Source organism: Sus scrofa, chromosome 1 (genome assembly GCF_054392235.1).
Source record: "Sus scrofa isolate SSC_HxYL_T2T_F1_AM1 chromosome 1, Sscrofa_HxYL_maternal_Yorkshire_Landrace_v2.0, whole genome shotgun sequence".
Classification (NCBI taxonomy): Eukaryota; Metazoa; Chordata; class Mammalia; order Artiodactyla; family Suidae; genus Sus; species Sus scrofa.
This window is the reverse complement of record NC_139383.1, coordinates 260,361,439-260,379,290: the sequence shown is the minus strand read 5'-3', so window position 1 is coordinate 260,379,290 and position 17,852 is coordinate 260,361,439. Positions and strand designations below refer to the sequence as shown.

Below are 17,852 nucleotides of genomic sequence, written 5' to 3'. Positions count from 1 at the left end.
ACTTAGATCTGGAGTCTAACATAAGGCACAAAGGAACCTTTCCACAGAAACGCAAATCATGGACTTGGAGAATAGACTTGTGGTTGCCAAGGGGGAAAGGGAGGGAGTGGGAGGGACTGGGAGCTTGGGGTAAATAGATGCAGAATGTTGCCTTTGGGATGGATTAGCAATGAGATCCTACTGTGTAGCCCTGGGAACTCTGTCTAGTCACTTGTGATGGAACACATAATGTGAGAAAAAAGACTGTATACATGTAAGTGTAACTGGGTCATCAGGATGTACAGTAGAAAAAGATATATATATATATATTTATATAAATCAATGATAAAAAATAAAAAATGAAACAAAATGAATGTCCAAATAAAAGAAAAGAGACAGACCCTGAGGCCCAGCGGAGAAGATCATGTGAAAACAGAGGTAGAGATTAAAGTTATGTCTCTACAAATCAGGGAATGCCAAGGATTGCTCACAGCTAACAGAAGGTCAAAGAGGCATGGAATGGATTCTCCTTCAAAGCCACCAGAAGGAATCATACTTGCCCATATCTAGTTTTGGACTTCTGGCCTCCAGAACTGTGAGAGAAAAACTTGTCATTTTAAGCCGAGTTTGTGGTAAATTTGTTAGGGCAGCCACAGGAAAGTAATATAGAGAGGAAAGAGCAAGTTAAGAATATCTCCTGAGAGTTTTAGTTTTGCTACCTAGTGGATGATAATACCATTTACTGATATGGGAGAGACTTGGCGAAGAGCAAGTTTTTCTGTAACTGGTCTTCACTTCTGGAGGTGGCAAGATGGAAGGAATTCCACATGAGGTAGAATTCAGTTCCAGCTTGCAGACCCAGGGGAGAGGAGAGGGGAAAGCAAAGGAAGTTCCAGGTCTAGGGCTAAAGTTCAGGGAGGAGGGGGCAAGAGCATTGCTCAAATAAAAGACTGCAGGGAATCTACGGGTTCCTCATTTTAATCTTCCTTCCTTTACTTGTGAAGGAACTTGGGTCATTTACTTTATTTCTTTGAATCTCATTTGCTCCATTATAAAATAGAAGTTAAAAAATGCAGCAGTTTTATTTCAGAGTCAAGAAGATCTCTATTTTTACCATTTTCCTAAGCTGTTTCATTACAGATCAACATTTTCTTTCTTTTTTTTTTTAATTATACCTCCACTACCAAGAGAATTAGTTGCAATGCACTAATGTGGTTAAGAGGAAGAATTCCTCAGTAGAAGCAAGCTGTGCTGCCTTGCAGTATTTAGGAACAGAAAGGTGGTCAAGCCAGCTGCGGTTTCCAAGTGCCTTAAATTTTTTTTTTTTTTTATTATTTTCCCACTGTACAGCAAGGGGGTCAGGTCATCCTTAGATGTATACATTGCAGTTACAGTTTTTTCCCCCACCCTTTCTTCTGTTGCGACATGAGTATCTAGACATAGTTCTCAATGCTATTCAGCAGGATCTCCTTATAAATCTATTCTAGGTTGTGTCTGATAAGCCCAAGCTCCCGATCCCTCCCACTCCCTCCCCCTCCCATCAGGCAACCACAAGTCTCTTCTCCAAGTCCATGATTTTCTTTTCTGAGGAGATGTTCATTTGTGCTGGATATTAGATTCCAGTTATAAGTGATATCATATGGTATTTGTCTTTGTCTTTCTGGCTCATTTCACTCAGTATGAGACTCTCTAGTTCCATCCATGTTGCTGCAAATGGCATTATGTCATCCTTTTTTATGGCTGAGTAGTATTCCATTGTGTATATATACCACCTCTTCCGAATCCAATCATCTGTCGATGGACATTTGGATTGTTTCCATGTCCTGGCTATTGTGAATAGGGCTGCAATGAACATGCGGGTGCATGTGTCTCTTTTAAGTAGAGCTTTGTCCGGATAGATGCCCAAGAGTGGGATTGCGGGGTCATATGGAAGATCTATGTATAGATTTATAAGCTATCTCCAAACTGTTGTCCATAGTGGCTGTACCAGTTTACATTCCCACCAGCAGTGCAGGAGGGTTCCCTTTTCTCCACAGCCCCTCCAGCACTTGTTATTTGTGGATTTATTAATGATGGCCATTCTGACTGGTGTGAGGTGGTATCTCATGGTAGTTTTGATTTGTATTTCTCTTATAATCAGCGATGTTGAGCATTTTTTCATGTGTTTGTTGGCCATCTGTATATCTTCCTTGGAGAAATGTCTATTCAGGTCTTTTGCCCATTTTTCCATTGATTGATTGGCTTTTTTGCTGTTGAGTTGTATAAGTTGCTTGTATATTCTAGAGATTAAGCCCTTGTCAGTTGCATCATTTGAAACTATTTTCTCCCATTCTGTAAGTTGTCTTTTTGTTTTCTCTTTGGTTTCCTTTGCTGTGCAAAAGCTTTTCAGTTTGATGAGGTCCCATGGGTTTATTTTTGCTCTAATTTCTATTGCTTTGGGAGACTGACCTGAGAAAATATTCATGATGTTGATGTCAGAGAGTGTTTTGCCTATGTTTTCTTCTAGGAGTTTGATGGTGTCCTGTCGTATATTTAAGTCTTTCAGCCATTTTGAGTTTATTTTTGTGCATGGTGTGAGGGTGTGTTCTAGTTTCATTGCTTTGCATACAGCTGTCCAGGTTTCCCAGCAATGCTTGCTGAATAGACTTTCCTTTTCCCATTTGATGTTCCTGCCTCCCTTGTCAAAGATTAATTGACCATAGGTGTCAGGGTTTATTTCCGGATTCTCTATTCTGTTCCATTGGTCTGTCTGTCTGTTTTGATACCAGTACCACACTGTTTTGATGACTGTGGCTTTGTAGTATTTCTTGAAGTCTGGGAGAGTTATGCCTCCTGCTTGGTTTTTGTTTCTCAGGATTGCTTTGGCGATTCTGGGTCTTTTGTGGTTCCATATAAATGTTTGGATTGTTTGTTCTAGTTCTGTGAACAATGTCATGGGTAATTTGATAGGGATTGCATTGAATCTGTAGATTGCTTTGGGTAGGATGGCCATTTTCACAATATTGATTTTTCCAATCCAGGAACATGGAATATCTTTCCATTTCTTTACATCTTCTTTGATTTCTTTGATTAAAGTTTTATAGTTCTCGGCACATAGGTCCTTTACTTCTTTGGTCAGGTGTATTCCGAGGTATTTGATTTTGTGAGGTACAATTTTAAAAGGTATCATTTTTTTGTATTCCTTTTCTAATGTTTCATTGCTGGTATACAGAAATGCAACTGACTTCTGAATGTTAATCTTATATCCTGCCCAAGTGCCTTAATTTTTTTTTCAGGAATTTCCCAACTTTTCATTCAAGCAATTACTAATACCCCCCCCCCCACAACTGGGCCAGTAAAAGATAACTTTACTGAAATATGTGGTGTTTATAAACACATGAAGGTATTTTATTTGAAAGAAATTTGAAAGGAATTTTCAAATTGTAGAATCTAAGAAAAATCTTTTAAATCATTAAGGCAATCATGAATTCCCATTGTTACTCAGCAGTAACAAACCCGACTGGTATCCATGAAGATGTGGGTTCCATCCCTGGCCCCGCTCAGTGGGTTAAGGATCTGGTGTTGCCGTGAGCTGTGGTATAGGTCATAGATGGGGCTTGGATCTGGCATTGCTGTGGTGGTGGTGTAGGCCAGCAGCTTGCAGCTCTGATTTGACCCCTAGCCTGGGGACTTCCATATGCCATGCTTGTGGCCCTAAGTAGAACCAAACCAAACCAAACCAAAACCCCCCAAAATATTAAGGCAGTTGCCTCTTGCTCTTCATGTGTGATCATGGGTACTGTAGTAAAATCAATGGAATTGCTCAACCTTCTTGTGTCAGTTGCCTATAAATTTTCAAGATTCAGTCAGTAATCCTTGAGTGTGCTGACAGATTCTTTAGGGCTTGGTTTCTGTGGTTAGAAATGTCTAGGAAGCTGTAACTAATGGCCTCCCTCCCTTTGCTCAAACTGTTTTCTCTGTCTGGAAATCATACCCCTTCCTGATTGTCACACCCATCTTGGCCTCCCTTTATCCTGCAGAACATTATTTAAAGGCTCCATTTTCAGAAAAGTACTCCTTGTATTGCATTCATGATGAGGTAGCAATATTGGGAGAATTCTAGGCTTTCCCTGCCCCCACCCCACCCCAGCCAGCTGTGATCCCATCCTCCTCCAACCTCCTTCCCATGGCAATTTCTGTACTTCTCTTGACTTGCTGTTCACAGTCTTCCTTAAGTGCTATAGTTTTTCATGTCTTATTTCTTCTCAACATCTCAATCTCTATACCCTAGTCACCACTACATTCACTCATCACAGCCTTATACAATGAGGAATGGAAAGGGGTGGATGGATACATGCCTGTAGGCATGCAGGCATGCTGACCACCCACGTTGTCTATGCATTTTGAGTGGCTCTGTTTTTGCCTACATGCTTGCTTTAGCAGTATGCAGCAGGTGCCACATAGATGGAATGTTCTGGCACTTGGGTCTTTTTCAGTGTAGCTTCTTGAACCACCGGTCTGACTTCTTCCTTATTTCTCTGTTCTCTGTTAATTTATCTTACTGCTCAGTCTCCCATAAAACTTCCCCACAATACTCACAGCTGGTGTTTCTGGCATGATAATTCATTTTATCATTTGACCATAGCTTTTCCTCACTACAGCTTCTCTGCCGTGATGATAGACTGACTTTTGGATTACTTCAGCTGAAACACTCCTGAGCTCAGTCCATTCTTTGAGGACTTTCTTTTACTCTTGGACCTGTCTTGGCTTTATTAATGGGGCGTTTCTCACCTTATTGATAGTAACTCAGGGAAAAACTAAACTCCAGAGACATTCTACTCTCTCCATTGAGACAAAGATTTAGAGAAAGATTATATGGTGTCCCAAGTTTATTTGCCCAACACATTTTATGGAAACCTTGCTTTAGAGTATAGAAAAACTACCTGAGCTTTGAGATTCATTTCCTGAACTGTCATAGTTTTGGGAGACCCAGATCCATGTAATTACTTGGTAAATCATAATGGGACCCCACAATATGATGGCATGACTAGGGAGAAGGGTAGTTGTAAAGACTTAAGGTGGTTTTTCCAAAGTTAGGCAAGAAAATCAGATTCATTGCTTTCAAAATCCCTTCTATGCATTCACATCAACTTCACATTGATAATTTTATTGATGACATAATTTAAGATATTGCTGTAACAGCCTATATTTCTGATTGTCAGTGTTCAAAGGGCCCTTAGAGACCTTCTAGTGTAGTGGTGTTTCCCAAAGTGAGGGATTACATCCTTATGGCACCGGGGTCATTTTGATGTGGTATCTAGATACAATGCTAAATACTGTTGGCTCATATAGTAAGAGGCATTCCATTTTTAAATTCTCCAGCCTTCTGATTAACCAAGGAAAAGGCTGCAATCTGGGGCCCGAATATCCTTATTACCTTATTAGTCATCTTTATTTATTTATAAATAAAGCAAAAGGCTCAACCCTTCTGTGGGCAGCCCACTCTATGAGATGAATTTTTTAGTGCCTCTTTTTTCACTGTGTTTATTTTTCATATTTCACATCTACATGTGGCAAGGGATATTCACTTACTATTTAAAATGCTGATATAAGGTTTCCATTTACAAGCATTCATATAAGTAAAATTATGAATTAAGAGGGAAATAATGACACTTATTGAGAGCCACAGCATCTCAGGCTTTGGGAAATCTATGGTGCAAAACGCAGATGCTATCTCCCCACTCTCCTTAGAATTAGGTCAATTTTTTGAACCTCATAATCTTTGTGACTTACCTCTGTCCCACTAATTTGGAGCTTCCAGGAATTATTTCCACCAAGTATGTGATTTAATTCTTCCTTGTGGCAATGAACTGATTAAAAATACATGATGCAGTGGGGAGCCAGGTGAGGCTGAGATTTGTCAAGGCATTACAGATTGGGGCCACTCCTGCAGGCAACAGGGCTCATACAAGCCTCTCTCCATTTTACAAGGCAATTTAACTCATGGAACTTATGGCTGATTCAGGAAAGTGTAAGTACACGAAGGGCTTCCGTGGCTTCTGTCAGAAGATTGCTGGATACTGCTCTTGAAAGCTCTCAGGACATCATGTAGTCCCTTTCCCCCAGCAGAAGGTGGAGTGTTGCCACATCTGAGAAGTGATTGGTGATGCTGTTTTCAGGAACCACTTCCTCTCATTTCCCCTCAATTGTCATCTTAGCTTTCACTTTTCCAAATCAAGTAGGGAGGGGGAATATTGGGGTCTGGTGAACATCTGGGTAACATATTAGTCAAAGGAATCTGTGTCTCTTTTCCTCTTACAGCAAGGAAACTATCCTCCATTCCTAGGAAAGTGATTAATGATAGCACACGGAAGCCAAAAGCATATGAGTTTTTACTTTACTCTTTCCCCTCCTCCTCCTACCTGTGGATGGGTAGGCTTTTTACTATCCGTGTTCTGGCTTGGGACTCTCAGAATTCCAGGAATCTCCCGGGTTTGTATCTTGAAAGACCTGTGGATTTGCTGATTGATTTCCTTTTTGGTGCACTTGAGCAATTAATTGTTGTAGATGATGCAGAAATTTCTGAAGCATAAAAATCTGCCTTTGCCCTCCACTTCAGTTTCTCTCTGTCTTTATCAGGTGAAGGCAAACCACAGCCCAGACAGACAGGAAGCTGTATTCACAAGTGTGTGGTGACCTGAAATTGTTTGCTGACTCATGAGTAAGGTCAGGGTCACCTCCTATGGCCACCTGATTTCAGACACCACAGAGATAACAGAGACCTGGCTCTAAGCCCTCCGCTCACCCCTTCCTGCAGTGGCTTGGGGCCTCACAGCTCCCTTTTCAGTTCACAAGAGCTGGGAAGCACAGTCTGATTCTGTGCACGTGTATAGAAATGGGAATCTTGTTTTCTTCCTGAAGCCTCACAAGGCCAATGCAACATCCTCTCTCTGATACAGTACCCTCCCCAACAATCCTCACTCTTACCTATTTTTTTTCTTTCAGCTTGACCATTCTTCTCTGAGTACTCCCCCATTTCCACCCTTGAGCATACAAGGCTGCCTCTCTGTTGTGATCTGGGTCCATAGGGCTGTTTCTCTTGCCTTATTCCTACCCCTCATGTCACTTCTCCTCATCTTCCTCTTACACACAAAGGCCATAAAGGGCCTTCTGAGGGGCCTCAACCTATGGTGATACCTGGGCCATATTTTTCCACCCTCATCCAGCTGCTTCCTGGCTACTCTTGGGTCCTTGAGGGATTGCTCTTATTTATGGCTCATTTGTCGTCTTCACAGGCCTAAATATTGAGTTATATAAAGGTAGGAGAACTGATAACTTTGTGTTTTCTTTAGAAAAACACAAAGAAACCCATCCATCTCTGGTCTCTCTCCTCATTCTTGGGCTCCATTTAAGGCTTTTCCAAGGCCTATTCTAGGCCCAGTTCTCATAGCTCCTGTTCCCTTCAACTAGTGCCCCACCTCCTGGCTCAATAAGTCCTCACCTCAGAGCATGGAGTCTGTGCTCACCTCTGCCATCCTCTCTCTTAAGTATCTGTGAGTCCCTTGAAGGTAGAGAGTGTGGCTAATTTATCTCGATTTTCTCCCTCATCCACAGTACAGGGTCTAGCATGTAGAAATCACTCCAGTCACTGGCTGAAAATGGAAGAGATGGTTGAGATATGCCTCCATGGTGTGATATTGGGATGTGAGAGAGTCTTGTATGATCCTAAACATCCCCAAGAACATCTGAGGTATAAGCAGAAGCCAGTGATGGAAGACAAAAAACACAGTTCTTTATTCCAGAGTCTCTAGAGTCAGCCAGTACTGACTGAGTGCCTTTTCTATGTCAGTTGCTATGATGAGGTGTGGAGAAAGAGAAGATCTTTTGGAGCTGTGGAGCTTACTGTCTAGGGAGACATATACATGTATGCCTTATACAAAATAATTTAACCTATAAAAAGCTAGTTCCATTTATGAATACTAATGAATTATAAGTGGGAATAGATCGCAATAGCCAAGACATGGAAACAACCCAAATGTCCATCGACAGATGATTGGATTAGGAAGATATGCTATGTATACACAAGGGAATACTACTCAGCCATAAAAAAGAACGACATAATACCATTTATAGCAACATGGGTGGAACTAGAGACTTTCATACTGAGTGAAATAAGTCAGAAAGACAAAGACAAATACCATATGATTTCGCTTATAACTGGAATCTAATATACAGCACAAATGAACATTTCCACAGAAAAGAAAATCATGGACCTGGAGAATAGACTTGTGGCTGCCCGGGGGGGAGAGGGAGGGAGTGGGAGGGATTGGGAGCTTGGGGTTATCGGATACAACTTGGAATGGATTTACAATGAAATCCTGCTGAGTAGCATTGAGAACTATGTCTAGATACTTATATTGTAACACAACGAAGGGTAGGAAAAAAAATGTATACATGTAAGTGTATCTTGGCCCCCATGCTGTACAGTGGGAAAATAAATAAATTAATTAAAAAAAAAGAAGTGGGAATAGAAAAGTTAAATAACATGTGGGAAAGACAAAAATGATAAACTTTAGGAAACATTTAATAAGAGTTATAAAACATGTATATAGAAAACAATTCATCTTTATTTTTATTTAAAAAAAACAAATGGTGCCCAGTCCCTCCAGGACCTTGTAACCCAGGAGAGATCTGATTGCATTTGCTGAAGTGTATCCTTACTGTATTGTTGCAGTATGCCTCTCCATATAATTCCTGGTCATTACACCATGCATCTCTCTAGACTGTTCATGTAGTTCCATGAGCCTATATTACTTACATAATTAAGCAAAGCTTTAATAATAAAAAAGTCTTATTTAGTCAATAGCATAAAGTATGCATAAGAGAGCGTGGTTAACAAACTTGTTAATTAGGTTAATGAGCGCATTAATAAAGTTAATATGTTTATGCTTATCAAGTTAACTGCTTGATAATAGTGACTGTGTTTATTCTAGCGCAGAAGGGAAACTAGTGATTAGATTGAGGTATACTCTGAATCATTAGTTTCTTTTCATTTCAGCGACATAGAAGTAGATTTTATTTTTTATTTTTAATTTTTTAATTTTTATTGAAGTGTAGTTGATTTACAGTGTTTTATTAATTTCTGCTGCACAACAAAGTTATACATCTATATATTCTTTTAAAAATATTCTTTTCTGTTACAATGTAAGATATTGAATAAAATTCCCTGTGCTGTACAGTAGGACCTTGTTGTTTATCCATTCTGTATATAACAGCTTATATCTGCTAACCCCAATCTCCCACTTCATCCCTCCCCCAGTCCTCTCTCTCTTGGCAACCACAAGTCTGTTCTCTTTGTGGATCTGTTTCTGTTCATAGATAATTCACTTGTGTCCTATTTTATTTTATTTATTTTATTTTTTTTTGGTCATTTTAGGACTGTACCCACAGCACATAGATGTTCCCAGGCTAGCAGTCAAATCAGAGTTGCAGCTGCTGGCCTGAGCCATTGCCATAGCGATGTGGCATCTGAGCCACGTCTGTGACCTACACCACAGTTCGTGGCAATGATGCATCTTTAATCCACTGAGTGAGACCAGGTATTGAACCCGTGTCCTCATGGATACGAGTCAGGTTCATTACTGCTGAGCCACCACGGGAACTCCTGTGTCATCTTTTAGATTCTGCATATAAGTAATATCATGGTATTTGAGTTTCTCTTTCTGACTTGACTTCACTTAGTATGATAATTTCTAATTGCATCCAAGTTGCTGCAAATGGCATTATTTCATTCTTTTTATGGCTAAGTAGTATTCCATTGTATCTTTATTACATCTTCTTTAGTCATTCATCTGTTGATGGACATTTAAGTTGTTTCTATATCTTGGCTATTGTGACTAGTGCTGCTATGAACATAGGGATGCATTTATTTTTTATTTTTTTATTTTTTTTTGTCTTTTGTCTTTTTGTCGTTGTTGTTGTTGTTGCTATTTCTTGGGCCGCTCCCGTGGCATATGGAGGTTCCCAGGCTAGGGGTTGAATCGGAGCTGTAGCCACCGGCCTACGCCAGAGCCACAGCAACGGCAGGATCCGAGCCGCGTCTGCAACCTACACCACAGCTCACGGCAACGCCGGATCGTTAACCCACTGAGCAAGGGCAGGGACCGAACCCGCAACCTCATGGTTCCTAGTCGGATTCGTTAACCACTGCACCACGACGGGAACTCCAATATTTTTTTGAATTATAGTTTTGTCTGGGTATATACCCAGGAGTGGAATTTCTGGATTATATGGTAGTTCTATTTTTAGTTTTCTGAGTAACCTCCATACTGTTTTCCATAGTGGCTGCACCAGTTTTCATTCCCACCAAAAGGAAGATTTCCTTTCTCCACACCCTCTCCAGCATTTGTTATTTGTAGATTTTTTGATGGCCATTCCGACCGGTATGAGGTGGCACCTCACTGAAGTTTTGATTTGCATTAGAAATATATTTTAAACTAGAAAGAACCTCACTGTCTTTTAGGTAAGAGAAATTGAACAAATATAGTACATGTCATTTCAATGTCTGTGTATAATGTGTTTTCCTTTTTAATTTATAAAGAAGTTATAAAGATAACATGAGAAGACATTTTATATTACTGATGTCACAGTGTTTCTATAAGGCACATTTTTTTTTTTCCTTTTTAGTGCTGCACCCGTGGTATATGGAAGATCCCAGGCTAGGGATCAAATCAGAGCTGCACCTGTGACCTGTACCATAGCCACATGGGATCTGACACAGCTCACGACAACCTACTGAGTGGGTCCAGGGATTGAACCCGCATCCTCATGGATACTAGTCGGGTTCCTAATGGCTAAGCCAAAATGGGAACTCCACATTTCTAAACTTAAAAAAATTGTATGTATTTAAGGTATACAATAAGATAATTTGATATGCATATATGTAGTGAGATGATTATCATGCTCAAGTTAATTAAATATCTTCTCACATAATTACTATTTTGTGTGTGTATGGATAGGAGTACTATGTATATACTCTTAGCAAATTTCTAGTATTCAATATGTTATTATAAGATTTATTTTACTCTGTACTTTTAGCTATACAGTTTGAGCATTATTAAATAGAATTTATGAGAGTACACAAATTTCTCAAGCCTAAAACATATATGGTTAAAAATCAGAATAAATAAGCAACATTCTACTTTAGATCTTAAGGTCAACATATCCTAAAGGTCCTATCTTTTCCCATTCGCCAGCTAGTGAGCTCTTTATACATCTACTGATTATTTGTGTGATAATCCCACTGTGAAATGCAAAATGGTGTGGGGTTGTAAATAATGACAATAAAACAGCTGAATAGTGGCTGTTGGAAGAACTCACTGAAACATACATTCTTAGATATCAATTTTTTTGAAGGAGGTATTTAAACATTCAAAATACATTGATGTCAAATCTATTTTTTCTCCAGAAATGTTTATTGAATTGTAAACTATTTTATATCATGGTCTATGGAGTAGATCTTTGAACACAGGCTATCCATTCTTTTGGACACTGAAGACTAAAAGCCTCATTTCAAGGAGAATCCTGGCCTAGTTCCTAGCCATGTGGCTCTCAGACAGGTGGGCTGGGTGCGTATGTGTGTGGAGGATGGCATATTTTCTGGTCAGGAAGCCAGAGCCCACTAGAGCAGTGCTTTTAGACTGTGAGTTGCAACCCTTTAGCAGGTCATAAAATTAGTTTAGTGTACTGCTCTCCAGTTGAAATATAATACAAGGCACACATATAATTAAAAAAATTCTATTAGAGGACTTGGAGGAAGATGGCAGAGTAGTAGGATGTGAGGCTCACCTACTCCCACATTACTGTGAAAATGCATCTATATGTGGAACTGTTTGCACAGAAAATTTGCTGAAAACTGACTAAAGACCTCAGGATTATGATATACCAAGACAAACTTTAGGAAACCAGATAGGACAAAAGAATGAAGAAAGAAGAAAAAGAGAGAAGTGAAAAGAAGCAAGACGGGACCTGCATCCCTAGGAGGGAGCTATAAAGAGGAAAAACTCCTACACCGAGGAAAAGAGGAAAAGTTCCTCACAGGAGCTACAAGCTACCCAACAGGGAAAAGCACAAATTCTCTGGCTTTGCCCAGTGGTTTTGCAGGGGCTCACACTAGCGGCACCTGATCTGTGCCAAAAGAGCCAAGAGAGGGCCACCAGTGCACACTACCTGCTGGAGCTTTGGGCTACCCAACTGAAGATAAGCATGAGCTATGGGGCTCCTGCCAATGGCCCCACAAGGGCCTACACCAGTGGCACTTCGTCCTCACCAAGGAAGCCATGGGAGACCCATTTGTTTACATTCCAATCCACATTGGCTACAGAGAGCATTCTTTCCAAATGGGGCAGAGGCTGCCAGAAGTGCATGTCCTGCAGCAGCAGTTCGGGAGTAGCCCCATATTTGGGTCTATATAGAGAGATGCCTAGAGTGCCCAAACAAGAGGAGGGGCTACAGAATGGCACCTGCTACAGAGAGCAGTTCCTAAAGCCTTTCCAGCAAAGGGAGGGGCTGCAGGAACAACTGCTGATATTGCAAGCTGCAGGAAACAGCCCTGCAAGCTACCTGGTAGCAGGAGGGACTGGAGCCACTGCTGCCCCACATGCTACAAAAGCAATCCTGTGAACTGTGAATCACTGTCACCTTCCTCACAGACACCACCCCTAGCTCCGGGAGAGGTAGTGTGATACCCCTGCTCCTGTCATGTGCTCTGGGTACACATGAACCACTACCACCCCTGAGAACTCCAGGACTGGGCACCTGCTGCTGCATCTACATATCTGCTGTCAAGGGGACAAAAAAAGAAATGTAGACATTATGGAATGATAAGTATCTTTCAGACAGAAGAACAAGACAAAAACATGCAAAAACCATTAAATGATGAGGAGATAGATGATCTACCTGAAAAAGAATTTGGAGTGATGATAGTAAAGATGATCCAAGATTTTGGATAAAGAATGGAGACATAGAGAACTTAAAAGAAATGTTTAACAAAGAGCTGGAAGTTTTAAAGAGCAGGATGAGTAGACAATAGCTGAAATGAAAAATAATATAGAAGGAACCAATAGGAGGTTAATAGAGGCAGAAGAATGATTAAGTGAGGTGGAAAACAGAGTGGTGGAAATCACTGCCACAGAAAAGAATAAGGAGAACAAAATGAAAAGGACAGAGGAGAGTCTAAGAGACCTCTGGGACATTATTAAATGTACCAACATTCACATCATAGGGTTCCAGCATAGGGTTCACATCATAGGGGTTCACATCATAGGGGTTCCAGAAGGAGAAGAGAAGAGAAAGGGCCAGAGAAAATATTTGACGAGATTATAGCTGAAATTTTCCCTAATACGGGAAAGGAAACACTCACTCCAGTTGAGGAAGCAGGGAGAATCCAATACAAGATAAAGCCAAGGAGAAACACAGTGAGACACATACTAATCAAACTGACAAAAATAGATACAAAGAAAAATATTAAAAGTCACAAGGGAAAAGCAATAAGCACATACAAGTGAACCCCTGTAAGGATAACAGCTAATTTTTCAGCAGAAACTCTATGAGCCTGAAGACAGTGGCAAAATATATTTGAGGTGATTAAGATAAGGAACCTAGAAGCAAGAATACTCTATCCAGCAAAGCTCATTCAGATTTGATGGAGAGATCAATAGCTTTTCAGATAAGCAAAAACTAAGGGAGTTAAGCATCTCCAAACCAGCTCTACATCAACTACTAAAGGAACTTCTCTAAGCAGAAAGGGAAAAACCACAGTTAGAAACAAGACTGCTACAAAAGACAAAGCTCACTGGTAAAGGCAAAGATAATACAAAAGTAGGAAATCACACATTGACAAGTATATCAAAGCTAGCAAGCATGATAAGAGGAGAGGACAAATACAGAATATTACAAATGCATTTGAAATTAAGAGACCAGCAATCAGAAACAATTCTGCACACATATAGATGGTTATATCAAAATATAATGGGAACCACAAATCAAATAACTATAATAGACACACACATAAAAAAGACAATGGAAGCCAAACATAACACTAAAGATGGTCAGCAAATCACAAAAGACAACAAAGGGGAAGGGAAGAAAAAAGACCCAAAAATAGCAATCCAAAAAAATTAAATAAATGACAATAAGTACATACTTACCCATAATACACTGAATGTAAATGGATTAAGTACTCCAACTAAAAGGCACAAACTGGCTGAATTGTTACAAAAAAGACTCATATATATGCTATTTATAAGAGGCCCACTTCAGATATAAGGACACACAGACAAAGTGAAGGGATGGAAGAAAATATTACATGCAAATGGAAATTATAGAAAAGCAGGAGTAGCAATACTCATATCAGATAAAATAGATTTTATATAAAGAAGGTCACGAGAGACAGAGAAAGACATTACAAAATGATTAAAGGATCAATCCAAGAAGATGTAACAATTGTAAATATACATGCACCCAAAATAGGAGTACCACAATATATAAGGCAACTACTAACAGCCATAAAAGGAGAAATCGACAGTAACACAATAATAGTAGGGGAATTTAACACCGTGCTTACAGCAATGGACAGATCATCCAGACAAAAAAAAAAAAAAAAAAATCAACAAAGAAACACAGGCCTTAAAATAATACACCAGACCAAATAGACTTAGCTGTTATCTATAGAACTTTTCACCCCAAAGCAGCAATATACTTTCTTCTCAAGTGCACTTGGAATATTTTTCAAGATAAATCACATACAGGCCACGGATCAAACCTTGGTAAAGATGCATATATTAAGTGAAAAATCAACTTCTAAAACATTATTTTATTAAAATATATGCCTAAAAAGAATTGGCAAAATGTTCACCAAAGCATCAAGAATGGTTATCTCTATGCCAATGAGATTAGGGGAAATTTTTTTTTTTTTTTTTATGGTCGCACCTGTGGCATAAGGTAGTTCCTGGGGCTAGGGGTCAAATTGGAGCTACAGCTGCTGCCCTGTAGCACAGCCACAGCAACACCAGATCTGAGCCACATGTGCAGCCGACACCACAGTTTGCTGCGACGCCGAATCCTTAACCTACTGAGTGAGACTAGGAATCGAACCGGCATCCTCACGAACCGTATGTTGGGCTCTTAAGCCACTGAGCCACAATGCGAATTCCAAGAGGAGATTTTTAAAAAACGTATATATTCTGTGAATATGTATATTTTCTAGTTTTTCTTTATGGTACTTTAAAATTCTAATAATAATTTTAAAAGTTTTTTTTTTTTTTTTTTTTTTTTAAACTTTCAAAGGCAGAATGGATGAGTCAGAGTGCCCCAGCATGGGGTAACAGTGATGAGTATGCTTTCACCACAAACTTGGAAACAAGGCACTCAGATTGCCCTCAGAGAATTAGGCTCAGAAATCAACATCAAAAAGTACTGATTTGGGCAAAGTCTCTTTAAAGAATCAGAATGACTCACAGGCCAGAATTAATGCTGGCTACAACCAAACTTGAAATACGGAAATGCAATTCAGAATGTGTTGGAAAAGAGTTGGTAAAGAATGGACGTGTCTAAAGAAAAATCAAAGCGACAGCTGGTACCCAGCTCAGCAGGCCCAGGAATGATCCTCCCTGTCAGACTGGCCTCAGTTTCTCTTTCTCCCTCTAAGGCTGCCCCATGGTGAGTTGGAAGCATCATCATGTTATCCTGGCCTGGTTAACAATAACGCGATCAATTTGTATCAGGTTAATTCTCTGACTCTAATCAGGGTGAGGCACTAAAGAGCCTGCCAGTAACTTGGCTCTCAGTGTAGCTTGTCCACAGCTGGTCAGGCTGACATGAGCATCTATCCACTTGACAATGAGTTTCCTCATTGTGAATTAGCAGATCTGGCAGCTAATTTGATGAATGTCTCTGTGAGCATTGTTAGAATGAGTCAGTGCTCTGGGTCTAGTCATATCCATGGCTTTGATGGGGAATTTATGAGCCCAAGAGGAGAGAGGCCATACTGTGGACTCTGACTCGCCCAAGAAAACAGTCCCCTTTGGGCCTTGTCAAGCATCCTCTCAGCTTCCTCTCCTGAATGCTATGACTTGTATTTCTTCTGGTATGTGGCAATTCACTCTTTTATTTTTGTTTTTTGTTTTTGTTTTTGTTTTTGCAGTGCCCTGCAATTCCATCTGGTACCTGGAAAACCACTCATCCCCTTGATAGGGAAGCAAAGCCCAGTGAGGTAAGTCCTATAGGAACCAGCCAGAGAATTCAGAGGGACATGGAAACCTGATAGACTTCCACTAGTGTCTAATAGTGTAAGATATCAACCCGAGCCTTGTTGAGATAGCTCATATCACGGTCCATCATAGCTCTGTTGTGGTGAGACAAACATTAAACTTGGAGTTAGCAGGTTTCAGGGTTATGGTTTTGGTCTCATTATCTGTGTGACCTTGAAAATCTAACTTTTTGAATCCTTGACTACAAAGTTACGGATAGGGATATTTACTACACAGCATTGTGAAAAGTTTAGTTGCAATGATTGATGTAAAAGTATACTGTAAACTGAAAGAACTTTACAGAATAATGTTATTTCTTTCTTCTTCTTCTTCTTTTTTTTTTTTTTTTTTTTTTTTTTTGTCTTTTTGCCTTTTTCTAGGTCCACTTCCCATGGCATATGGAGGTTGCCAGGCTAGGGGTCTAATTGGAGCTCTAGCTGCCAGCCTGCGCCACAACCACAGCAATGCGGGATCCAAACCATGACTTCAACCTACACCACAGCTCACGGCAACGCTGGATCCTTAACCCACTGAGCAAGGCCAGGGATCGAACCCACAACCTCATGATTCCTAGTTGGATTTGTTAACCACTGCGCCACGACGGTAACTCCAGAATAATGTTATTTCTTTATTCATGAGCCATAAGAGGAATTTGTGTGTGAATGATTTTTGAAATGCAAGTGAATTTAAAATTTTTATGTCCCCAAAAGTGGAGAGCTGATTTAGTTATATAATGTATAGAAATCCATCGATTACTGAAAAGAAAGCCAGAAATGCTTTAACTTGCTCAGAACTTCATAATTGAATATTTAAACTATATTAAGAATCTAACTAGGTTTTGTTCTGAATAATTGCTTTGCATCCAAATTAGATTTCTATTTACTGTTCTTAAGGTATAATCTCATAAAGGTGATTCTTTTTCTGCCAAATTTCCAAAGTTCTGGCAGAAACCTCTCCAAACTAGAAGCCCCTAGAATTCTTATGGGTGCTTTTTTGTTAACTGATGGCCACATCACTTGATTTCCTTGTCTGATTGTGCCCTATTTCTTGGAAGATTATGTTCATTTGTGATCTTTGCACGACTACACACAATATGGCATGCGAAAAACCTCTGGACTTGTAGGTAGAAGACCCTCACTGTGTGGCTTCTGGTGGATTATTTCACCTCTCCAGGTCTCAGATTTCTCTAATAAAATGAGAAAAAGACATATACTCTGCATTGGAACGTTGAAGATGAAATTGCTGTGTCAACTATTTAAAGTCCTGTTTCCCTATTACCTTCTTGATTTGTTGGTTTCATAAAATGGTAACACTAAACATTTTGAACTTATTTTTAAGACTGAGACATAGTGTAGGGCAGGCTGACATCCTAATCTCGATAATTTGGTGTTTGGATGCCAGCCTGCTGGGCCTTCAGGACTTGACCATGTTCATTGATAGAGCACTCCCTGCTAAAGTCACTGTTCCTATTCTGAAAGATATCTACTTCTGAAATTCTTTCTATAAATAGAAATCTGCTCTGTTTTGTTCTTAGCTCTTCTTCCTGCAATGAAAATAGAAAAATCTGTGCTCTCTTCTGCTTTGATA

At 39.8% G+C, this 17,852-nt stretch overlaps 1 protein-coding gene across 11 annotated transcripts in view; it reads left to right on the top strand.

Annotated features, from left to right (window-relative positions):
* Positions 1-17,852, top strand: part of LOC146407135 (uncharacterized) — a 975,296-nt gene that overhangs the window by 365,728 nt on the left and 591,716 nt on the right. For 9 of the 11 annotated variants that reach the window (XR_014825604.1, XR_014825609.1, XR_014825610.1 and 6 more), the window contains one exon: positions 16,160-16,228. Coding sequence is in view for 4 of the 11 variants with exons in the window: in XM_084992969.1 (XP_084849095.1) it covers positions 16,160-16,228 (69 nt within the window). In the remaining 7 variants the exon portion in view is untranslated. Of the gene's footprint in view, positions 1-15,303; positions 15,676-16,159; positions 16,229-17,852 lie in introns of those variants that run through there. The other 2 variants (XM_084992958.1, XM_084992952.1) reach the window with 2 other exon arrangements.